This window comes from Patella vulgata, chromosome 5, assembly GCF_932274485.2.
Source record: "Patella vulgata chromosome 5, xgPatVulg1.2, whole genome shotgun sequence".
Taxonomy (NCBI): domain Eukaryota; kingdom Metazoa; phylum Mollusca; class Gastropoda; family Patellidae; genus Patella; species Patella vulgata.
Genome location: NC_065883.2, coordinates 49263724 through 49291278, shown reverse-complemented (window position 1 = coordinate 49291278; position 27555 = coordinate 49263724). Strand labels below are relative to the sequence as shown.

Sequence of the window (27555 nt, the reverse complement as noted above, 5' to 3'; positions counted from 1 at the left end):
GAATTATATGATTGATATGATTATTCTTTAACAAGGTAGGACTGTTTATAGATACCATCTATTTTAAGGCTTTATTTTAATTTTAATAAATTTTAAAAATATAACTTAAAAATATGAAATTGCAACTTTAAAAAAAACATCCGATAAGTCTGTTAACCAGATATTGAGTTAATGAATATCTATTCGGTATTCCGGGCATTCCAGCTGATCAGAATAGAATGATCTGAGGTGACGACACCTACAGGAATAATCTTACCCCAGCATATATACATACGTCTCACTTCATCAGTGCATCTCACATACATTGCTAAATACCAAATGGATACACTAGATACATTAATCCATTTATACACCTCAAGTTATATCAATTTTATATCCTGATCTTGAATTTTTGAAGCACGATAATTCTAATTATCGCGATAATTTACTCCAGACGATAATCCATGATATCGCGATAATTTACACCAGACGATAATCCATGATATCGCGATAATTTATTTTACCAATATCGTGAGATATCGCATAAACCCAAAGGACCTCAGCTCAATGGGAAGTTTGGACGCCAGTTCAAAGTCGAGGTCAGAGTTGGTTAGCGTTGATGGCTGGAGGTGACCATGGCCTTCAATATTAACCACACCAATTGACATTTTTTTGAACACTGGCCCTCTGGGTTTGTTTCCTGACCAAGCAGTTTGTGACAGGACCCAAGCAAAGGTCGATGGTTCAAGCCAAGATGGTGGCCTTTTATAATGGTTACGGAGTGAAAGTCGTAAGTCAAGGTCAAATGTCCAAAAACGAAATTAGAAAATTTTGAGTTTAGTTTTCTGTAGAGTGACCGTGATAAACGACTTTGACACAATCATCTTTTCTAAAGCCCATTGTCTCTGCTTTCACTGCAGGGTGGTACAAAAGTACAACAGCACCGTAAAAGGTCGACGATGGCCTTTTAAAATGGTTATGGGGTGAAGGTCACAAGTCAAAGTCAATTGTCCAGGAACTGAATTTGAAAAGTTTGAATTCAGTTTTCTGTAGCACGACCTTGATCCACCACTCTGACCCAGTTCTCTTTTCTGCTTTCATCTCGATTAGTAACCTTGATAATACAACAAGAAATAGGGCCATGGCATGCATAAATGCAAAGGACCCTAGCTCGATGGGTAGTTTGGACTCTGGCTCAAAGTCGAGGTAAGGGTTGGTTAGCGTTGATGGCTGGGTTTGTGTCCTGATCAAGCAGTGTGTGACTGGACCAAGGTAAAGGTCAATGGTCCAAGCTAAGATGATGGCCTTTTATAATGGTTACAAAGGTCAAATGTCCAAAAACGGAATTGCGTGCGACCTTGACCCACGACTTTGACCCAATTATCTTTTCTAAAGCCCATCGTCTCTGCTTTCAACTTGAACTTTAACCTCGATAATACAGACAGAAATATGGCCATGACACGCATGAAAGCAAAGGCCTCAAGCTCAATGGGAAGTTTGGACTTGGTGTCAAAGTCATGGTTGGTTAGCGCTGATGACTGGGGGTCATCATGACCTTCGTAATGACCACACCCATTGACTTCTTTTCGAACAACTTAGTTTTCTGTAGTGTGACCTTGACCCAAGACTTTGACCCAATTATCTTTTCTGAAGCCCATCATCTCTGCTTTCACCTCGAACATTAACCTCGATAGATTAAAATATACGAAAATTATTGTTATTATCATGAACTGCAGCGTTAGGCAGGAAGAGCAGTGTGTCGGAACGCATCTTAGTGTCTTGTTATTCGAGTCTAAATAGTCAACAAACAAAATGGCATCAAAATCGGATAAACTTTCCTCCTGGCAGAAGCTAAACTACGGTAAAATACAAAGTTATTGACTGATTCGGCTGAAATTTAGTGTGAGGTCATGACTAGTCCACCTGAAAATTTCAAGTCTCTACGATCACGGGAACTGGTACATACAGGTACATTACTGAAATAGAACCTTTTTTTTAGCAGAGGGAGGAAATTGGAGAACCCGAAGAAAACACAAGAGGTTATACAGACAATCCTACTTCTTGTTACAAACAAGCTGGAAATCGAAACCATGTCACTTGACCTTATGATCTAAAGCGCATATAAATAGAGAAATGGGATTGAACATCCACTCGACATAACCTGTGCTAGGCATTTTGGGACTTAACATGGTTCAATTTTTTGTCAATAATTCGCTTGCACGTAGGGGTCTTTTAGCTGTGGGAGTTAACCGGAAAAGGCCCATGAGGCTGGACAAGAGACCCTACAATTGTAGGCATACTCCTTGTCACGTACAAACAAGCGGTGAATCGAAACAATGCCATTTGACTCAATGATGGACTTTATGATCTAATGTGCACACATATAAATAAACGTCTCTAGATTTAATAGCAATAGGACAAATAAATAGTATTTTCGTCATTACCAGCACTCTGTTTCACAAAAACTTAAACTAACATCACTAAAATAGATTTAACTAAAATCAAAATGAAATTTTAAATTTTATGCATTTCACGAAAACCAATTGTAACTTAAAATGCAATTTCAATAGATTTTAGTTAAAATTGCTTACGCTCGCGCAGTGCACAATTCCGGCAAGGGCATTTAGAGTGTAAGCATAAACGCTTCGGAACTGAAAACTGTTGCCAGGTTGAACTAACCGTTATAATACCAATGAGGAGAGTTTCATATGTTGTAATAATGTCTGCACATGGTCAGACAGTCGTAGAGAGATGAAATAAATAAGTTTATTGCGTATTATTCATTTTGAAATGTATCAGTTGGTTGGCCTTGAACTTGCATGTCGCTTTCATAACCTTGGCATTTTATTTACTCGTAGGCTTCAATGGAAATAATTAGGGCTGGCAATCGATCCTGTTTCAAGTATCGATTATCGCCGACCATCCACCCATCAATAATCGATAATATTGGCAAATTATTTTGACTTACAATTGGTTTGAAAACAATCATAATTTGTACATGAATAGCGAATTATATGCGAGTTTATGTTGTGATATCATTCTGTATACATGTAGAATTTTTTTCATTTATTTGACAATAATATAATAGCATTCCATAGCCAAACCAAGGTGTAGAAAGAAAGTCAATCAACTTCGTTTGGAAGACAGAACCGCCACCGCTTGCCATATCTTTGTTGCTTATGACCTGAATAATAATGTATAAAATGTAGTTATTTCCTCTTCAGACATATCTTTGCAAATTCCTTGATAAAATAATAATGGGAAAGTAAGTGTTTGACTTAGAAACAGAGAGGACGAAAGAAATGAAGAGTTAAAATAAGGGGCACAACTGAATGTTACATGAAATCATAAGCAACCAACATTTCTCACCGGTGGCGTCTCGCATGAAAAAAACAAAACGTGTGTGTTTTATTATAACTATTCTGTTTATTTACAGTTCTAGGCCCAAGCACGCGATGAAAAGAATACAGTGATAAGGATTATTTTTATGGACTTCTTCGTACAAGTGAAGTATCTATTTTTTATGCGCCTAGAGCATCCCCAAGTGGGATGAATTGTTGCGCAATATAAATTTCGTTATTAGGCTACACCAAATAAATGTCTTGTTTCTCGGGCAACTGACAGCTGAAATTGTAGGGGGGAAGGCAGTTTCTTTTTTTTTTTTACCCCATTGCTGGCTAGAGGATGGTGCAAGATAAAATTTGGCTATTGTTGAAAATTGTTGGGGCGGGAGGGCGGCCTTGTATTTTTATTTTTTTTTTAATGAGAAAGTCATTACTTGTCTTCGGTTTTGCTTTCAGTTATATATTGTACATACTTAGAACATAAACCCAAAAATCAAGTCTACTCAAACACTGAACACTGACTGAAAGGAAAATAATTTTCCATATTTAATTCATGTAATGTAGCTTACTAATGGTAACAAACATAATTGAAATTGGTTTAAAATAAAATTCTGTACGACTATTAATAGCCGTCCATAATAACGACAATATTTTAAAGAGTAAGCCTCTGTCAGCATGTTCATCAAAAATAATCATCACGGTAAACGACACTTAGAACTAAATCTAGTATCGCTGGTTTATAATTATTGACCTAATTCCAACCAATGCATGTCACGTGTCATCGGGATTCGGGAAATGACTGTTTCTCAGGATATTCGGTGTGTTTCTCATGATGTTCGATGTTCTATCTGGGGTTTATATCGAATGACTATTTAAATTTAACTAACAACTGGTCAGTATAAAACCATCAAATGTGTAATCCAATTATTATTTTCTGGATTATCAAAACCGGGTAGACTAATCACCGGAATTCACCGGAATTCATTTACAATCACTGGAATTCATTTACAATCACCGGAATTCACTTCTAAAATCCCCGATTCCTCCCACAAAACTCATTTATTTTAAATGTATAATACATTTTGATCTCTCCGCAGGCCAGAAAAAGGTGCTGTAGGTGAATTTATTTCAAATATATGCATCATGATTATGATAATGTAGGGCGCGTCGTATTACCCAATAGGTCGAACTCCAAAATAACACATAATAACAATTTGCGTCGAATTACCAATAACTCCAAAATAACAGCCAATAACCCCAAAAATGTTGACTGTGGAAACACAATATAACAATTTAGTTGAATTTAAGAAGCCTCGCTGATTTGTGCTCAAATCGGAGGTTCACGGGAGATAACTCGTGTATGTGATTTTTGTTGACAAGAAACTAATGTATACTTTCGTTGCAATTCGTTGTAATGTATTATAATAAAAGATTGATAATAGTTTATTAAAATAAACAATTTAATATTATAGCTATATATTGTATTTCCATATAAACTGTGTTGTGTTTTTATTATAGCTATGTTTATTTATTTATAATTGCACATTGCGCCGATTGTCACTTTCGGTCATCGACATCGTAACTTGTTTAGAAATAAATAAATTCTCATTCTCATGTTATGTTTTTTGGAGGTGTGATTGTATGTGATTTGTCACCTTTTACAATGACAATTAACTGGTGAACATTCTACAGTGGACTCTGTCACATCCGATCTCTGTTCACTCCGGATTGCTGTGACATCCGGTATGATTTTCATGTCCCGATTTATTTCCTTATTACTTCAGCCAAAAAATCGCTGGTAAATCCGAATTCTGTATGTTCCGGATTCCGAAATCAATCAGCCGTCCCGTCACATAATTTCCATTGAATCGACACCGTATAATCCGTACTTCAAATGGTGGGTGTGAAGCATCCAATTATCGGTGAGATTAAAACTCAATGGGTGTGAAGTCAGAAAAGATTAACAAGTAATCACCAATCAATTATCGGTGAGATTAAAACTGTGTTGATTACTTTGATCGGTAAAGCAGTGAACCCGAGTTGTTTTAAGGGAGTGGACAAGATCTACCTGCCAGTCAATTGGTCGGCCAATCACAAAGCTTGGATGACAGGTGCCGTTTACTTTGATTGGCTTGAAAACCTGGACATAGAACGACAGATTATAAATGACAATTGACTGAAGACGGGGACGATGAAGAATATACATTAACGACAGACTTGACCTATTCAAAATTCCTACGCATGCTCAACGACATTAAACAATTCTCACAGATTAAGGACGAAAAGATGATCGCAACAATTCATTTGTTAGAAGATGTTGCCCAGGACTCCGCCTTACGATATGCTTCCGGTAATCTTAACTAAGCAAACTACTTTAAACGATTACATGCATTGATAATTATAAATATATTGTACGCATGCACTGATATTACATGTAAACGATTTATAAATATATTGTACGCATTGTTATTGTTAATTGTTTTATATAATAAAATTTTGAAAGTACAGAAAAGTTTATCATTTATAAAGGGAATAGCATTCTGGTGATTCGAAGCTACAATATAAAAATACTTCCGGTTTTCGAAGTTACAGTATTTCCGGTTTTGGAGAAAACTCGGTATTCCGAAACGCTGTGTGATCCGAATTATTGTAACGATCCCGCACGATGTTGGATGTGACAGAGTCCACTGTATATGCCTACTATTGGCATATTATTAAAATTACACTTCATTTAATCTGGACTGCTTCATGCTACAACGGATTATCTATGAAAACATTCACACCATTATTGATGAGACTTTATAATTATTTGATTGGCTGATTATTACTAAGTTAATTTTCGAATAAACTTAGCTCATCTACATTCGAGAAATGTTCAGTTTGACATTTTACATGGATTACTGCTGTGTTTCCCCGAGTTGACCATCTGGAAATATCGTTTTACAGCAGATACATTCTAGTATTAATATTAATGCAAAATATAAGTAAATACAATTGTCTTGGGGCGAATTCCGATTTTCTCAAAGTGAATTCCGGTGTTTTAAAGTAATTTTTTATTAATGTAAAATATTTGTAAATACTAAGGTCTAAAGTGCGAATTCAGATATTTTGTAAGTGAATTCCGGTGTTTTAAAGTAATTTATTATTATTGTAAAATATTTGTGATCGAGTATGAAAGTCTAAAGTGTGATTTTCGGTGTTTAAAAGTAATTTATTATTAATGTAAAATATTAGTAAATACGAAGGTCTTAAGTGCGATTTCCGATATGTTGAAAGTGAATTCCGATGTTTATATGTTTTCAAAGTGAATCCCGGTGATTTAAAGTAATTTATTATTAATGTAAAATATTAGTAAATACGAAGGTCTTCAGTGCGAATTCAGATATGTTGAAAGTGAATTCCGGTGTTTATATGTTTTCAATGTGAATTCCGGTGTTTATGTGTTTTCAATGTGAATTCCGGTGATTTTATGTGTTTTAAATTCAACATCAATATTAATGGAAAATATAAGTAAATAGGAAGACTGTACAGGCGAATTCTGATATCTCCAAAGTGAATTCCGGTGTATGGATTTGGTCAAATAATATTGTAAGTTAAAATTACGACTGAAATGCTGATAAGGAGGCTTTTTGATGAATTACAAATATGTTCTACACATAATTGTTTTAAAACATCTCAAATTTGACGAGTTACGAGATTTTCTCCACACATGTCAAGTAATCTCCCTTTAATCGTCAAAATATCGGATTTACAAATCATATTAAATGTAAATATTGCCATTGTATAAAGTGACAAATCACATACAATCACAACATAATAAACTATCATAACATGAGAATACTCTGAACAAAGACAATTAATTGTCAGCGGAACTTATTTAAATTGATTTCATTTATTTAATTCAAAACAAGTTATGATGTCGATGACAGAAAGTGACAATCGACACAATTTGCAAGTATAAATAAATAAATATAGCTATAATATTAAATTGTTTATTGCACTATATATACCATAATATGTTTCATGCATATAATTACTGTTTTAATAAACTATTAATCAATCTCTAATTGCAACGAAAGTATACATAAGTTTCTTGTCAACAAAAATCACATACACGAGTTATCTCCCGTGAACCTCCAATTTGGACAAAAACCAGTCACGCTTCTTAAACTCATACTAAATTGTTATTTTGTGTTTCCAGTCAATATTTTTGAAGTTATTGGTTGTTATTTTGGAGTTATTGGGTAACTCGACGCAAATTGTTTTTTAGTGTTATTTTGGAGTTCGGCCTATTGGGTAACACGACACGCCCTACGTTATCATAACCATGATGCATATATTTGAAACGAATTCCGGTAGTCTTTCAAATAAATACACACACAGGGCCTTTATTTGGCCTGTGAAGATATCAAAATAGTAATTCGTTACATTATAATGTATTATACATTTAACATAAATTAGTTTTGTGGGAGGAATCAGGGGTTTTCCAAGTGAATTCCGGTGATTATAAGTGAAGTCCGGTGATTGTAAATGAATTCCGGTGATTAGTCGGGCCCATCAAAACTACCGTTAAATGTGCTAATGACCCAAATTCTGACCAAATGGTGACTATCATCGTGTCGTATTCGTAGCCACAAGTAATAATTAACCTGTTCTACGATTCATTGTTTTATCAGTAAGATTTTTCAAACATGGACCGACTGAAGCCGGCAATAATGAGCCGATTAATATCGAATGATTGAAATACATTGCAATGTTGTCAATGACTTTCGGTGTTGAACACGAATCAAATTCTAGTTCACCAGGGGAGGTAATTAATATCATGTGATACAAAAATGGAGGTTCTTTCGATATCAATAAAAAAGACCCGTAAATGAGCATTTACATCTGGATCAGTTTAATACATTTGAATGGATATACACGTATGACGCATGTAGGTACATGCGTCATATTCTTTTTATGACTTGCTTATCAATATTCGGGTGGGCGTTACATATTTTTTATTTTTCATCAAGACTAATAAATAGGCCGCACGCGCAAAAAATTTTGCGTGCGAGCGGTGCCCGAGAAACAACTTATTTTATTTGTGTTGCCTTATAATTATTATTATTAATTGCGCGATGATCGATATTTTAAAACTGTATCGATAACTGATTTTCAAAACGCTTACCGATGATTATCGGCAATATCGGTATTTTCTGCCAGCCCTAGAAATAATGCGTACTGATAAACTAAATTGCTTGAATTTCGTAGTTTTATGGTATTTTGGATAACAGAAACTATTGAGAATTGTCACAAACATGTGATATTTCTGACTCAAAGGATTAATCTAGACCAAATTATTGTCGAATTTTAAAAGTATTTAACAACTTTTAAACTAATACACGAAATAACCAATGTTCCGATGCCTAGATTTGAAATGTCAGTCCCGTGGACCCTTTCAATAATACTTTAAAAATGCCAAAGTGACACACTCCTTAATGGATAATGCCTATCTATCTTATTCTTATTAAATTAAAATAATTTTTTCCCAATATAAAATACCCTTGGCTCCTATATAAATCATCATTACCCCAAAACCATAAATACTTTGCATATGGCGTATCTAGTATTACAGGACTGACCGGTTTCGATTCCCCGGTTGTACATGACAGGAAGTAGGATCGCTGGTCCAATCTCGTGGGTTTTTTCTGGGTCCTCCGGGTTTCCTCCCATTACTATAAAGACCCCTACGCGCAAGCGAATAATTCAAATAAAATTGAACCATGTGTTAGTACCGAAATGACCTAGTTTGTGTCTAGTGGATCTCTCTCTCTCTCTCTCCCTCCCTCTTTCTCTCTCTCAACAATTGTAGGCCTACAGAGATATATTTTTATAGACATTAGATATGAAGTGAGGTTTAGATTTTTTATAGTTTTTTTTTGGTCTATTAATTATTTGAAAATAGTATAATTTATACTTAAATCATATGGTAATATATAAAATAGTAACAAAGAGTTTTGTTTACTGGGGTTTTGAGGGTATTTTTGTTCTCGGGGTTTTAATTTGGGGCGTCATCTAATTGCTTATATTGCCTTACAATAAAATAAACGGGTGGGCCGCAGCTATATTTCCCTTGCAATGAAAAGAAATTGAATGAAAATTATTTTTGGGAATGATAGTATGTTTAAATTATATAACCCTGGCCATTGGCAATATTATCATTATTCCAAATATATCTGTATGTCGCAATAGATCTCACAATGTAGCTCTAATCAGTGTTTGTTAAGGTCATGATTTTAAATTAGGAGAGGGCGACGGCTGTCCGGAGTTAAAATTGATTTTAGTTAAAATTGTCCATAAAATAGTTTTGTGAAACGCCACTATTTTAAGTAAAAGCGATAATTTCATATTTTCTAAAAAAGTCAAAAAATAATTATTTCTGTCTTTTGCTCAATAGGTTGTCAACTCACTATAATATGATCATAGGTATTATTCTCCCTATTAAAAATCCTTTGACCCCGCCAAATAATAACACAATTACCTCCCTTATTTTTCTACCCCCCCCCCCCCACCGGAATAGCTATCTTCAAACGTTTGAATTTGAAGTTGAAAATGATATTTTTGCCAATTTCTCAACTGGCAATAGTGAATTATAGGATTAATAGGAGTATTCTTTAACAAGGTAGGACTGTTTATAGATACCATCTATTTCAAGGCTTTATTTTAATAAATTTTAAAAATATAACTTAAAAATATGAAATTGCAACTTTAAGATACAGTTTTAACTCACAATATTATTTTAGTGGATTTTATCTAAAATGCTTAAAATCGTTTTGTGAAACGCATCTATCTTAGTAAGGATGGAATTTTAGTTTAAGACGATTTTAAGGAGATTTAAGCTTTTGTGAAACAGGGCCCAGGCTGTTATATAAAATTTAATGGAAATCAATTCTGTACAGCACATCCTTGAGTGATAGCAATACAATGGGCTTAGGCAAATGGACATACCATCAACGTTAGGTTGCGATAATGAGAAGCAGTGAATAAAATTTGTTTAAAAGTATGTGATACTGTTTTGTATTAAGATAGGTTGTCAGGCAACAAAACATATGCCCACAGCAGCTAAATCGTCCGAGCAGTCGACAAGGGTTGTCACATAATTATTCTTTTGTAGGTGATTAGGGGAATTTAATAGACAATATCATACAGATGACATTATAATTTTCGTCATTTGAGGGTTCACAAGGTTTTAAAAACTAAAACAAGGGCCGTAACTCTGGAAGTAATCTACAGAAATTGTTGAAATTCGACATATAAATTTCATACATATCGGACGATAACTTTTGTTGTTTGAACGTTCACAAGGTTCAACAAAGTAAAACAAGGGCCATAACTCTGAAAGTAATTGACGGAAATTGCTGACATTCAATAGGCTTCTTCATTTTACTAATTCAAATGATGCATATGAATTTCATACAGATTAGGGGATAACTTTTGTTGTTCAGCTTTCTCAAGATTCAACAAAGTTAAACAAGGGCCATAACTCTAGATGTAATTAACAGAAATTTGCTGAAACTCAATAGGTTTGTTCCTTTTACTAATTTAAACAATACATATAAATTTCATACAGATCGGATAATAACTTTTGTCGTTAGAGCATTCACAAGGTACAACAAAGTGAAACAAGGGCCATAACTCACAGCGTAATTAACGGAAATTGCTGAAATTCGATAGGCTTCTTCATTGCACTAATTTAAATGCCAGATATCAATTAGAAACAGATCGGATGATAAATGTTGTCATTAGAGCGTTCACAAGATTCAACAAAGTAAAACAAGGGCCATAACTCTAGATGTAATTAAAGGAAATTGCTGAAATTCAATAGGCTTCTTTGTTTTACTAATTTAAATGATGCATATAAATTTCATACAGATCGGATGATAACTTTTGTTGTTAGAGCGTTCACAAGGTGCAACAAAGTGAAACAAGGGCCATAACTCCAGAAGAAATTAACGGAAGTTGTTGAAATTAAATAGGCTTCTTCATCTCACTAATGCAAACAACATATATCAATTTCAAAACAATCAGATGATAAATGTAGCCTGTAGAGTGTTCACAAGAAATTGTGGACGATGGACGGACAGACGGACGGGGGCAACGGCAATATATGACCACATTTCCATGTGGGCGTATAAAAATGCCCTATTATAATGTGTGGAAGTTTACCGTTTAGACTTGTGAATAAAATTTTTTGAAAAATTGTAGCTAAGCGGAAGTAAACAAAGAAGTGCCACACAAAAAGTCTCGTAAAAATTGACTTGTAAGATTGACACACAAGTCAATTAAACATGCATTATGCAAGAGCTAAATCTGCCTATTTCAGGTCTTTCTTTAGGCCTGAAATGTTATCTAAATTATTGATTAGACATTAATTAACCTATCCAGGCCATAATCAACTCTAGATGGCAGCGCTAGCCTGCGTTCGTTAGTGGATTGTAAGCCGATTTACTGCATAACTTTCCTTCTCTATTAAACGATTAAATGGATAATCGAGACTATGCTGTTTATCGTACTGACTTTAGTAATGATGACCGAGGCTTATGGGAATTTCAGTCGCTTAGTTCTCGGTTCATAGTGGATCAATTTGAATGAAATTTTCACCAAATTGCCTTTACATTATCTAGTTTTTAACTATTTTAGTGAGAACTGCCAACTCGTTACTGAATCTCCCATAATGTATCTTTAATGTACTAAAAATAGACATTACATCAAGTCAATCAAAAGAAGTGCTGATCAAGACGATTTCAAATTTAAAATTAGCAGATTTACTAAATTACACTCTCTAAACTTCATTCGCCAAGATTTTCGCCAATATCATCAATTGATAGCCAATAAAAATAATTATCGCCATTGCTGAATGTATATGTTAGGCAGAAATAAAGGACATCTATAAATTATTTTTATGACATCATTCGTGCTTCTTCAACAGTGTTATAGTATTTAAATAAGTGAAATAATACCTGTAATACACCAGTATTTAACATAGGTGATATAATAGACCAAAATATATCAGCTCTACTAATATACACAACATTAACTTCACCAGGTTTCAAATAATTAGCAATGATATCCGATAGATCAATAAGCTTGGAAGCAGGGGAAGTTCTGGAAAGAAATGATGACATTGTTAACCTTTTTCTGTTAAACAAAACATAAACCATTCAATGAAATGAAATGAGAAAATTTAATTTAATTCCTAAAAAGTTTTGCAACTAATACTATATTTTACACATAAACTTTAATATAACCTAATGATTTCACACTATTAACATAAATAATAGTTTTCTACTCACTGCCTGATGACTATAAACTTTGGTATACTGGAAGAGTGATCCTTTTTTGGCACAAAGGAGATGATTTCACACTTCCCAAACTCAGGATTTGGTTGTAAGTTGAGATATGCTGATCTGTGATAATAATAGATGTTTAGATTAAAGTAGTGCAATTTGAATGTGTTTTGTGCAACTGAGAGTCTTTGTGTAACATACATTCCATTACCACTGATTTATGATACAGAACAAACTGTCATCTTCTTACCGCCATTGAGGTCTGATTTTTACTGCACTACATTAAAGTTACAATTTCATATTTTCTAAGAAAGTCAAAACATAATTATTTCTATGTCTTTTGCTCTATAGGTTGTCAACTCACTATTACCCGATCATAGGTTATCTTTCTCACTAAAAAATCTTCACACCGGAAATAATAACACAATTACCTCCCAATTACCTCATTTGTTTTCCTATTCCCCACCATGGAATAGCTATCTTCAAACGTTTGAATTTGAAGTGGAAAATGATATTTTTGCCAATTTCTCAACTGGCAATAGTGAATTATAGGATTAATAGGAGTATTCTTTAACAAGGTAGGACTGTTTATAGATACCATCTATTTTAGGGCTTTATTTTAATACATTTTAAAAATATAACTTAAAAATATGAAATTGTAACTTTAATTTTACTTTGCACTATCTTACCCATGTCCAATTACAATTTATGCCATTTGTCCAGACTAATATTTCATTTTAATTGAAGCAAGACAGTATTGGCTGGAATTCCACGAACAAAACTAACAATTGATATTTATTTTCTGCCAACTGGAATAATTTATCTACCAAAATGTGTGATAACATGTAACAATATTAATTCTCTGGTGGGCTTATTACAAAACAATTACCGGTATATACAATATACATGTACAACAACTTACAAAATACTTAGCCCAGTTTTGAGATGATTTACTAAGATCAGATTTTATTTTTGGTGATTTAGTCATTTCGCACACAGTATTGTACAATATATTTTCAGTATAAATTTATGTTTTGCATGTACAATATAGGCCTATTGTTATTTTCAGGTACCGTAACAGTATCGGAATCTGAATTCATTTGTAAGAGATGCTTACAATTAGACTTGTGGGTTGCTTTAGAGCATTTTGACGGGTGTATTGAAACAAATGGTGGACTGTTTCCTCACCGAGTCACACGAGAATTGTCGCTATTTGACTTGTTCTTATGTTTCCGATAAGGTTGCAACGATATCAAATTATTTTATCATGATTAATCACGATAACAGTTTTTTGAATTATCGCGATAAATAGCAGTATTGCGATTATGTATTTTATCATGATAATTCTCTTTTATCGCGATAATTCTCTTTTATCGCGATAATTTAATTTGTAACAAGGTATATAATAATCGTGATAATGGAATGTTCCTGACAATACACAATAATAAAAGATAGGTTGCCAGGCAACGAAACAGACGCCCACAGCAGCTAAATGGTCTGAGCGGTCGACAAGGGTTGTCGCATATTTATTCCTTTGTAGGTAATTGGGGGCCTTTACCAGACAGTTCCACACAGATCTCGAAGTAATCTACAGAAATTGTTGAAATTTGACAGAATTTTTTGTTTTACTAATTTAAATAATGCATCTAAATTTCGTACAGATCAGATGATCACTTTTGTCATTCAAATGTTCACAAGGTTCACAACCGCCATAATTATTGAGGAAAATTGCTGAAATTCAATAGACCTGTTTCAGAAATTTAAATGATGCATATAAATTTCATACATATCGGATGATAACTTTCATCAATCATGCATTATTAACAAGGTTGAACAAAGTGAAACAAGGGCCATAACTCTAGAAGTAATAAACGGAAATTGCTGAAATTCAATAGGATTCTTCTCATTACTAATTTAAATGACGCATGCAAATTTCATACAGATCGGGAGATAACTTTTGAGCATTCACAAGGTTCAATAAAGTGAAACAAGGCCCATAACTCTAGACGTAATAAACAGAAATTGCTGAAATTCAATAGGCTTCTTGGTTTCATTAATTCAAATAATGCATATAAATTTCAGAAAGATCGGATGATAAGTTTTGGCATTCACAAGGTTCAATAAAGTGACACAAGGGCCATAACTCTAGACGTAATGAACAGAAATTATTGAAATTAAATAGCCTTCTTCGTTTCACTAATTCAAATCATGCATATAAATTTCACAAAGATTGGGTGATAACTCTGGCAGTAATTATCGAAAATTGCTGAAAATGAATAGACTACTTCGTCTCATGACCTTAAACACTGTGTATAAATTTAAAGTCAATCGGATATTAACTTTAGCCTTTAGAGCGTCCACAAGATTTTTTGAAGTGATCAAGGGCCATAACTCTGGCAGTAATTATCGGAAATCGCTGAAAATCAATAGGCTTCTTCGTCTCATGACCTTAAATACTGTGTATAATTTTAAAGTCAATCGGATATTAACTTTAGCCTCTAGAGCGTCCACAAGATTTTTTGAAGTGATCTGGCAGTAATTATCGGCAATCGCTCAAAATCAATAGGCTTCTTCATCTCATGACCTTAAACACTGTGTATAAATTTAAAGTCAATCGGATATTAACTTTAGCCTCTAGAGCGTCCACAAGATTTTTCAAAGTTATCTGGCAGTAATTATCGGCAATCGCTCAAAATCAATAGGCTTCTTCGTCTCATGACCTCAAACATCGTGTATATATCTAAAGTCAATCGGATATTAACTTTAGCCTCTAGAGCGTCCACAAGCGTATAAAGTGGGCGTATAAAAACCATCAATAATTGGTATTGAAGGATGATTTAATGTCTACAAGCAATTGTGGACACTGGACGGACGGGGGCGACGACAATATACGACCATATTTCAATGTGGGCGTATAAAAACTTATAATAAAAGTTTGGCACACGATTCAAAACACGAACTAATAGTAATAAAATCAACAACTGGAATTGTAACTGAGGTATGATATCTTGGCAAGGTGTCAATAAGTGTCCAGTTTCAAATTTCTGTTCAAAAACGGCATTTTGTTGACACTTTCCGGGTGTAAACGATTTCTTGATTTTGTGGCAAGTAATCTGACACCGCTGAACAGCCTCTCCGAGGAACAGCTTGTGGCTGGTACACAAATAACTCAGATAATATTGGAAAAGTTGGTTGATTAACCTTCCACCAATATAATGGATCCGCTTCTAAAGAGATATTTTCTACTGAACAGTCAGTGTCAACCTCCCTTTGGATTCTCTGTCTGAAAGTTAACACATATGTTTTATGTTCCTTGCGCTTTTCTGTCATTACAATATTTAATAATGATGAAAGATTGTCACTGAAGCGTTTCTTAGGAGAGGGTTCATCTTTGTCATCAAAGGATTGGGTATTGTCAGATGGGCCTTCTATTCCCTCAGAACTAACCGTCTCATTATTGTCCACTGTTTTCACACTGTCAACATTCTCTGTTACAGGAGTATTTTCAAGAGATTTCTCAAATATGTATTTCTTTACTTCGTTAAACAGTTCATCACTTAAAAAACAATAATTAAATCATGGATCTAAAAATGAACACACTGATGTGAATACACGAATTGAATCTTTGTCATATCTGTTTTGAAGTGATTTAGAAATGCAATCTAATTGCTCTACTCACAGTATATAATTTCAGTGCTTCATTTACCGCTAAGTCTAAATTATGACCAAAACAGGACAATTATGGAATTCCCAAGGCAGCAAACATTGTTGTATTAGGCCGCGGTTAATAAATGACCACTCATGAACTGAGTTTGTGAAATATACATGCTGTACATGTGGTAATTATTAATTATTGAGATGAAATTTAATTTAGTTTCTCATGAACTGAGTTTGTGAAATATACATGCTGTACATGCGGTAATTATTAATTATTGAGATGAAATTTAATTTGTTTAGTTTAATGCTGTTTTTATTTCAGCAATAACTAATGTCACTTACTTGGTAGTTGAAAACCCAACGGTAACCAGTGTCCACGATTTATTCACATTTGTAAAAATATTTACAGATTAAAATATATAACTGGACATCGGAGGACTTGATCATAATAAATAAGTTTAAATTATTAGTGATATGCTTCTAAGTTAATGGTTTGTTAATTCATTCATTCTTGGCATTTCATTTCGTTATCCTTCCCTACTTTGACAGGTTACGAAATGACCTGTTCCAAACTGGTTGACGATTTGTTCTGACATAAATAATTAAAAGTATACCCTTGGATTTTTAAATACACAATAATTTAGATTATTTAACATTTCAGTCCAAAGAATTTACTACACACGTGGTCATTTCTCTAGCCGTGAAGAAAGATATGAATGCCATGGCAATAGCCCGTATGTTAATTGTCTTCAACTTTGAACCCATCGGCACATGGCATCATAATAATATAAATACTTTTATAATTTTGTCTATCTTAATCAAACTGTTTACATTTATTTGTATCTTTGTGTCCTTTTGAGACTGTTTATATAGTGTTGTTAATAAAATACAGTGAAGCAGTGTCAACCAGTTGGTTTCTCATGATCGAGGCTACATGTATCTCATGGCGGCAATTCTGGGACTGTTCTAGTCACGTAAATTAATTAATTTAGCAGGAATTAAAAGACATTTATATCTTTCTGTGAATTTTATTACAAATGACAAGTGCCTTATAGAGTATATATGTGGTATTTGGTGAATGTTGTGGCTACATTGTACCATTCCTTGGTATGGATGACAGATATGACACAGCTTAATCACTTCCCGTTAGTGTTTTACGGATGGACTCCATGTATTTTTTCACATTCTAGCCTACTTTGCTTATCCCCTATGGTGTCACGTTCATCGATAAATAGTGGATTTCAATGCGTCAATTCATTGTTCATATTTAAAGGTAAACAAATATAGTTTTACAGGACAAATTTTTGACCTCACTAAATTTAACCAAATAATTATGGAAGTGCGTAATTATTACGGATGAAAACGGACATGCAGGCGGGTCATGAGAAACAAACAATTAATTAACCTCGGCCTTATCTGATGCATTATCTGTAGTCCCACAAATAACTGATGTGAGGTTTAGACTCCATTCTTGTAAGGCTGCCTTCTTTTCTTCAGCCATTTTAACTCCTGAATGGTCTTCTGAAAAGGGTGTGGTTCCCAGATTAATGGAGCAAAACTGCCACTGGTCATTAATAAAATGTATGGTAAGGCTCATATATATGGGTCTAAAGTTATCGAAGTCCTCATATCAGTTGTAAATGCAAATTGGCCAATTGACTTCAGTACTTCAGTAAATGTCTGGTATTATTTTATCACTAAAATAAGTTCTTGATGGGACCTTATATTTTGGAATTATTCTTGACATCATGTATCTGAACCCAGGTTTTTCTATAGTTCTGTAACTCAGCATATCATTAGCAATTCAACAACCAATAGCTCTATGTATTTTTTTGCTTGACTTGAATTAATACTCATTTGTTCATCCATGGCGGAAGTTATTTTTGGATGAGCCGAGGACGAAGTTGGAGTATTTGTTGAACTTGCAACTCGCCCCTTTGTTTTGGGTTTAATTATTAATTTATTGGCTTCTACATGAGTCACTGGGTAATTATCACGCAAGTGGTGCCACATATTGGATGTATTACCACCTGGAGTCCGAACATCTTTATGACAAAGTCGGCAACATGACATGTTCCTTTCATCGTTTGTTTTGATCCCAAAGTAATTCCACACGACTGACGATGTATTTTCCTTGATTGATAAACTAACTTCATCATCTCCATTGTCCAAAATAATTGGAGTGACCTGTATGTTTGACTCTTTCCTGGAATCTTGCGAGTTGGGCATATTACAATGTTAATGTCACTGGTTAAAGATACCAGCGGTTGCCAGGCATGATGCGCCCACATTTTGCAAAAGATGGATAGAGAACAAGCTAAAAAAATGCAAATTTTCATACAACCTGGGACCATAATCCAGGAAGTTATGATCTGAAATGCGCGTATATCGAATTCGGGATATTAAGATATATTTTAAGTTTCATCAAAATCGGATAAAAATTGTGACTTTTCTCTAACCTTGGTATTACATAATTTTACACTATTTGCATACAAAAAGCGGCCATTTAGCCAGGCAGTTTTGGTCTGATTATCATGAAATTCGAACTCATCTTTCCTTACGGTGTAATGGCGATATATTCAAACGTTGTTTTAAACCAGATAATGAATGTGACTCTAGTGGAACCACAAGCTAACCAGCGGCTGCCAGGCAGGATGGATAGAGAACAAGCTAAAAAGAAAGTGATTTTTCCTAAAATCAAGGGCCATAATTCAAGAAATTACAATTCGATATGCGCAAATATTGAAAGGAACCGAGATCTTTGGGTTATAAACTTACATTTCAAGTTTCAACAAAATCGGATAAAAATTGTGATCTCTATAGGGTTCACAACCTTAATATACCATATTTTTACGCTATTTGAGAACGAAGGTTAATAATAAGTTTTTATATATCGGATAAAAATTATGACCTCTATAGGGTCCACAAGTTAAAAATGCGATTTTTCCTACAATCAAGGGCAATAATTCAGAACGTTACGATCCGATATGCGCGAATTAGTGTTGAAAATCGGATCGAGATTTGTGATCCGAATACTTTTGTTTGCTATTCGAATACTATTCGGATAATTCGGAAACGTGAAATTCTTGAACAAAATCACATCAAAAGTTCATATACTCATAATTTCTTACTTATTTCAATGTTTATGAGTGTCTGTGTATGCCGAGTATGAAATCTTACTTTCGATTTGCAAATTGTTTGAGCCGCGAAGAAAAAAATGTGCCTACCTTTAGCCGCAATTATTAAGACTATCCATGATATCCCTAAAAATCAATGAGGTGAATGAATTTGTGTATAACTACTCCTGTAATCCGCGGCCCTCCCACTTATCATTTTTGCTCTATCAACACGAATGAAAAGAGTAAAATAAAAACATCTAACATTTATTCCGCCAAGGTCGTTTTCCTCATTCTGATAATCTACTGCTATTGAACCAATCAGTAAGTGAGAATATACGTGACCTAGGTCGTTATGAATAAATTTCATTGTGGGAAGTCTAAACACAGTGTTAATTTGTATCCCGTAAACCCAAGAAGTAGCTTCTATCTAGCGTAAACCAGCGCAAGGAATGAATGAATATTTTTTTATTTAGACTACTGTTTTCGTTGCACTGCATTAATATTTTTATTAGTTACTATCGCTAAATAATATGCGTGATATTAACATTTATGCTCAAAGCTGCGTAAGTGATCAATAGCATTGGGGAAAATTTCAAAGTAATTAGATGTAAAAATGGCTAAATATAGAGCATACGGAATGTCAGAAGGATAACCCTTATTTTGTATCCGTTAACAGATATCCGAAAAGTAGTTTCAACACTAGCGCAAATATCGAAATGAACCACGATCTTTGGGTTATAAACTTACATTTCAAGTTTCAACAAAATCGGATAAAAATTGTGACCTCTATAGGGTCCACAACCTTGATATAACATATTTTTTAAGCTATTTGAGAACGAAGGGCAGCCATTTTGTCTGTCAATTTTGGGCTGATTTTCACGAATTTCGAACGTAGGTGTCCTTAGGGTGTAACAGTGATATAATAATTCTTTTTTTTTTAAATCGGATAAAAATTATGACCTCTATAGGGTCCACAAGCTAAAAACGCAATTTTTCGTACAATCAGGGGCCATAATTCAGGAAGTTACGGTCCGATATGCGCAAATATCGAGAGGGAGAGAGAGAGAGAAATGGGGTTTAATGTCCACTCAACACAAACTAGGTCATTTCGGGACTAACATATGGTTTAATTTTATTTCAATAATTCGCTTGCGCGTAGGGGTCTTTAGCAGTTGGGGGAAACCGGAGTACCCGGAGAAAACCCACGAGGTTGGACAGGCGACATTACTCCTTGTCACGTACAACCGGGATTCGAAACCACGCCAGTTGACTCAATGACAGGCCTTATGATACAGCACGCACGTGCTAACCATTCGGCCATCCAACCCCCCCCCTCCCAATATCGAGAGGAACCAAGATCTTTGGGTTATAAACTTACATTTCAAGTTTCAACAAAATCGGATAACCAGCGGCTGCCAGGCAGGATACGCCTACATTTTCAAGAGATGAATAGAGAACAAGCTAAAGATAGGTTGCCAGGCAAAGAAACATACGCCCACAGCAGCCATATCGTCCAGGTAGTCAACAAGAGTTGTCGCATATTTATACTTTTTTTCGGTAATGAAACATTTATAATATTAATACATTAAAATCTGATTAAGGGTAACAACTCATTAAGTAATTATCAGAAACCCATTAGAATTTGTTTGGTTTTTATAAAGTTCTGCCCCATGCTAACGTTTAGTATACAAAACTTTTAACATCATGGATTTAGCTGTTCAAGTCATAAAGATTCATTCAATATCAATATACTTGTTCGTCTCCAGACCTTAAACTCTGTGTATCAATCTGAAGTCAATCGGATGATAACTTTAGCCTCTAGAGCGTCTCAAGATTTTTCAAAGTGATCAAGGGCCATAACTTTGGCAGTAATTATCCGAAATCATTGAAAATCAATATGATTCTTCATCTCATGGCCTCAAACACTGTGTATAAATTTAAAGTCAATCGGATATTAACTCATTCGGTCCAACTTACGCCAGGCGTCGACTTAATTAGCTACTGAATTTCACTTACGCCACCTGTCGACTACCTAATGTGTAGTCACTTTTCCTAACAACGACTGTTGTCGGCCTCTTTGATGGAAAGTTTTATTGATCAAGAAAGTTATCAAAAAAGGCCAATTGGCTTCCAAAAAGTAGTTATCAAATAAGTATATAGTTTGAATTAATTACTGGAATCATAAAATTTGTAGGTCACATCAAAGGTTTAGGGGTTATAAAGGTTGTAAACTCGCGAGACAATTTGCCCATCAACGGCTGCTGCCGGCTTTTTGATGTATTGTTTTATTAATCAATAAAGTTATAAAAAGATAGGTTGCCAGGCAACGAAACATACGCCCACAGCGGCTAAATCGTCCGAGCGGTCGACAAGGGTTGTCCCATATTTATTCCTTTGTAGGTAATTGGGGGCCTTTACAAGACAGTTCCATACAGATCAGATAATAATTTTTGCCGTTTGAGGGTTCACAAGGTTCTACAAATTGAAACAAGGGTCTCAACTCTACAGAAATTCTTGAAATTTGACAGGCTTTTTCGTTTCACAAATTTAAATGATGCATATAAATTTCATACATATCGGATGATAACTTTCATCAATCGAGCATTAACAACAGGGCTGCCGACAACCAGTATCGCAGCGCAATTTGCGATACATATTTTGTCCGTTGCTAATCAAAAATTAAAATCTAAAGTTTTTGATTCGCAGTAACTGCGAATCATTAATATGCCTGTCATTTTGGATATTGGCACAAGGATAATCCACATTTGAAGACTAGAAGGCTTTCTCAACACTTTCAACGTGTATAAAATGTTGAAAAAAATTTTATAAACAAAACTGAATTCTCCGTGTGACATGTTCTTCTCGAACTACCCAGACACAATTCATTATACGGTACTATATAATACAGGGACATAACTCTATGAATAGGGACTATTAAACCGGAAATAGGGAATCAAGTAGTACCACTCACGTTGCGAGACATCAAGTAATTATATCATATTCATTTTGAAAGAAATAAATCCAGTGTATCCCCCACGTATTGTAAATAAAATATAAAAAAATAAATATATGTTAACGTATTGTAAAATGATAAATCAAAGTAAAAATTCCCGTAAAATATCGCGTGTGTTTAGTTAACCGAGGTGCGCTCGATTGAACAAAAATAGCAATACACGATAAAAAGCAGACGAAATTGTTTTCTAACGTAACAAAAAATAACAATTAAAATGATTGGGGCTTCGGAAGTCACTGTTAAGAATTGGCTTCAGACATAAGACCTAACTAAATGTCTACATCACATTCACAAACTGTCACAAGTGGCAGTGTTAAAAAAAATCTAAGAATAGTAAGAATGGAATCTAAAAGTAATATCTTTTTATTTAGGTGTTTTATGTTGAAACTGAAAAACTGCTAATCAATTTTTAAATTTGCTAATCAAATTTGGCAAAATTGGACTTATCAACTGTGAAAAATTACCGACAGCCCTGATTAACAAGGTTGAACAAAGTGAAACAAGGACAATAACTCTAGAAGTAATAAAGGGATATTGCTGAAATTCAATTGGATTCTTCTCTTTACTAATTTAAATGACACATGTAAATTTCATACAGATCGGCAGATAACTTTTGATGTTAGAGCATTCACAAAGTTCAATAAAGTGAAACAAGGGCCATAACTCTAGACGTAATAAACAGAAATTGCTGAAATTCCATAAGCTTCTTCATTTCACTTATCTAAATAATGCATATAAATTTCAGAAAGATCGGATGACAACTTTTGGCGTTAGAGCGTTCACAAGGTTCAATAAAGTGAAATAAGGGCCATAAATCTAGACGTAATACACAGAAATTGCTGAAATTCAATAGGCTTCTTCGTTTCACTAATTTAAATAATGCATATAAATTTCAGAAAGATAGGATGATAACTTTTGGGGTTAGAGCGTTCACAAGGTTAAACAAAGTGAAACAAGGGCCATAACTCTAGAAGTAATAAACGGAAATTGCTGAAATTCATTAGGCTTCTTCGTTTCCCTAATGTAAATATTGCATATAAATTTCACAAAGATCGGATGTTAACTTCTGGCATTAGAGCGTTCACAAGGTTCAACAAAGTGAAACAAGGGCCATAACTCTAGACGTTATAAACAGAAATTATTGAAATTAAATAGGCTTCTTCGTTTCACTAATTTAAATAATGCATATAAATTTCCAGAAAGATAGGATGATAACTTTTGGGGTTAAAGCGTTCACAAGGTTAAACGAAGTGAAACAAGGGCCATAACTCTAGAAGTAATACACGGAAATTGCTGAAATTCAATAGGCTTCTTCGTTTCCCTAATTTAAATATTGCATATAAATTTCACAAAGATCGGATGTTAACTTTTGGCATTAGACGGACAGACGGACAGACAGGGGCGACGGCAATATACGTCCACATTTCTATGTGGTCGCATAAAAAAGACGATTGGCTTTCCAAAAGTAGTTATTCAATAAGCGTATAGTTTGAACTAATGATTGAAATCATAAAACATAAACGTCACATCAATGGTTTCGGGGTTATAAGGTCCTGAACTCTCGGGTAAATTTGTGTCATCGGGCGCCATTCTGCTCGTTTATCTAATAATTTCTTTGCTATGGAAAGAGATCCCGGTTCAGAATTTGAAGGAATTTTATCAAAGGATATTTATTTACATATGAATATTAATCTCAGTAATGACAAATGTTCCGAGGAAAGTGATTTTTCCGAGATATGAAACAGAGAAGAAGATATACATGATATACGGCGTAGCAAAAATGGCAGCCACTCTTCGTCGAATTGTAATATCCCAGCGCTCACTCTTTTAATAATTTCTTCGCTATGGAAAGTGATTCCGAATCAGAATTTGTAGGATTTTCTTAGATGTGAATATTAATCTCAATAGTGTTCGGGAAATTGTTTTTTCCGGGATTATAAACGGAGAAGAAGATGACCCAGATACGACTTATTACGAAAAAAAATCAAAATGTCGGTCCATGGTCGGCGAATACAATACCGACTTTGTTCAGCAAACTAAGTTAAATTCAGTGATTTATTCAACATCTTTAGGACATTTAAATCAGGATAAAAATAGTTAGATTTTTTAATTTGCTCATTGTAGTAAATCTTGCACATTTTGATCGTCAATTAGACGAATGCCTACGGAAGCATGCTATGGCCTGTTGTACAATGTGCGTGTGCTAAACATTGTTGAATTTAAATAAAGAATAACTTTGTTGTTACTTTGTATTAGTGCTTTGATGCCCAATTATATATCTTCATTTGAATATATGAACATTTTTTGACTGGAATAGTTTGTGTGTTATTTTGTGGAAATTGCTGAAAATCAATAGGCTTCTTCGTCTCATGACCATTAAACATTGTGTATAAATTTAAAGTCAATCGGATATTAACTTTAGCCCCTAGAGCGTCCACAAGATTTTTGAAAGTGATCAATGGCCATAACTCTGGCAGTAATTAGCGGAAATCACTGAAAATCAATAGGCTTCTTCGTCTCATGACCTTAAACACTGTGTATAAATTTAAAGTCAATCGGATATTAACTTCAGCCTCTATAGAGCGTCCACAAGATTTTTCAAAGTGATCAAGGGTCATAACTCTGGCAGTAATTATCGGAAATCGCTGAAAATCAATAGGTTTCTTCGTCTCATGACCTTAAACACTGTGTATAAATTTAAAGTCAATCGAATATAAACTTTTAAGGGCCAGCGGAAGCAATTCTTGATTGGGGGGGCTACCATCCTAGGTCCATAGGCGAGGGTCCAGGGGCCGCCTAGGCCCCGGAAGCCCTTGGGGATCTAGATTGTCAGAGACACTTTCTAAGCGATTTCTGGCTAATAAAATTACTCGGCAATGAAGTCAAATTTTTTTTTTTTAACTCCCTTACCATAAAAATACAATCTATGGTGGTTTAATCCTGTGATGCTGAACTTGACAAATATATGCATAATGCATGATGAAACTTACAATCTACGTTTAATACCGAAAGATATCGGTTCCTTTCGATATTGGCGAATATATAGGACCGTCACTTCCTGGATTATGGCCCCTGATTTTACGAACCGTGGACCCAGTAGAAGTAATAGTTTTTATTTGATTGTAAAAAAACATTCAATTATAGCAGGTTAAATTTTTTTATCCGAAATTGACAAGACTTGATCTCATAGATCTCAATTTCATTCGAAATTGGCATGTATTGGACCGTAACGTCATGGATTATGACCTCTGAAGTGATTGTACGAAAAATGACATTTTTAGCTTATGGACACTCTAGAGGTCACAATTTTCATCCAATTTTGATGAAACTTGAAATATATGTTTGGTTTCTTTCCATATTCGCGCATATCTGATTGTAACTTTCTGGAATATAGCCCCTGATTGTACGAAAAATTGAGTTTTTAGCTTGTGGTCCCTCTAGAGGTTACAATTTTTATCCGATTTAAAAGGCATTCGAATATATCACCGGTACATCATAATTACGGTCGAGTTCACATTTTCTGAAAATGAGACCGAGCTGGCCGATAAAATGGCCGCTCCCCTAAAAGCATATAATATTCAGTTTAGATCTAAATATTAAGGCCACTTGCAGATTTCGCCAATGTCACGAGATGTAAACCGGGCTAGCGCAAACCCTAACCAAAGATCTAGCCCTTACCCTAACTCACAATCCTCTGCAACAATCACTTGCCCTAACCCTGTTTACATGTCGTGACCTTGACGAAATCTGCTAGTAGCTTTAACATTAGGATCTGATTGTAATACCCAGGTTGTAGACCATCCTGCGGTTCAAATTTTTTATCCAATTTTGATGAAATTTAAAATATATATTTATATCCCAAAGATCTGGGTTTCTTCGATATTGGTTCGTATTGGACCGTAACTTTCTGGATTCTGATCCCCTGATTGTAGGAAATATCATGTTTTTAGCATACGGGTCCTCTAGAGGTAATAATTTGTATCTTATTTTCAAAACTGTTACACAATAATTATTTCCGCAAAATCGGACCGAATCTTCCCCGTCAAATAGCCAGTCCCCTATTCGAAAATAGTATAATAAAATCATGTAATACCCAGGCTGTGGACCATCTAGAGGTCACAATTTTATCCGATTTAGATGAAACTTAAAAAGAGTATCACTAGTTCATGGATGGGTTCCATTTGCTTGCGCATCTGCCCCTGTCTTTTACACAAAATGTTAAATATGAATGAAGTTTGTTTACTATGAACTTCAAATGTGTGTTAAGGATCAAAAGTTCTTGGATCAGTTCGACTTTGGTAGCATCAGACCTTACATTCTAGAGCTATAGCCACTGCTTTTCATGCAAAATCTGAAATATGTACGGATTTTGTAGGCACTCCAGGTGTGTATGTGTGTGTGTGTGTGTGTGTGTGGGGGGGGGGGGGGCTACCATTGTTGCCCCATTCTGATGAACCATAAATATGTTAAGGATCAAATGATCTTGAATGATAGGATAGCCCTTTTGATCTTACCTCTTCCCCGTCCATTTCTTACAAAATGTGGACATATCTTGCATGGCAACCGCTTGTTTCAACTGGCCGTAGCAGCCATAGCACAAGGAAAGAGTATAAATAAAACGCTATCCCGTCATTTTTCTAATTACCTAAAGGGGGGCTCAGATCGACCTTACGACGCGACTCAACTGGTCGCCGACTGGTTTTCCGGCGTCTGCCGCCAATCGTCGCACGATTTCCATCGCGATTCTAGTCGATCTGAGTCTAGCTACGACCGTCGTGCGACAGTTTTTCACGATCGGCGACTGAGTCGCAGGAGTTGAACATGTTCTACTTCTACGACGCGACGGAACCAGTCGCCGACTCGTCATCGTCGATGTGCCATTTTGAAGGAGTCACATGATCTATTCGTGAGGACGCCACAAGTCGGTGTATCGGTGTCGATGTGAGCGCGCTCGCGTTCAATCGTACGACCGATAGCAACTGGTCGGCGATCATTGCTGAATTCGATCTGAGTGCAATCTACGATAGTCGCCGACAGTTGAGTCGCGTCGCAAGGTCGATCTGAGCCGGGCTTAATATGTCATAGATACAACAGACATAAGATAGACTTGAAAT

At 34.9% G+C, this 27555-nt stretch overlaps 1 protein-coding gene across 2 annotated transcripts in view; it reads right to left on the bottom strand.

Moving 5' to 3' along the window:
* LOC126821167 (uncharacterized) overlaps nt 1–27555 on the bottom strand; it is a 63425-nt gene that overhangs the window by 10891 nt on the left and 24979 nt on the right. For both annotated transcript variants that reach the window (XM_050549551.1, XM_050549550.2), the window contains exons 6-7: nt 12659–12772; nt 12326–12470 (exon numbers count right to left, since the gene is read on the bottom strand). In XM_050549551.1, coding sequence (XP_050405508.1) covers nt 12326–12470; nt 12659–12772 — 259 coding nt within the window. The remainder of the gene's footprint in view (nt 1–12325; nt 12471–12658; nt 12773–27555) is intronic.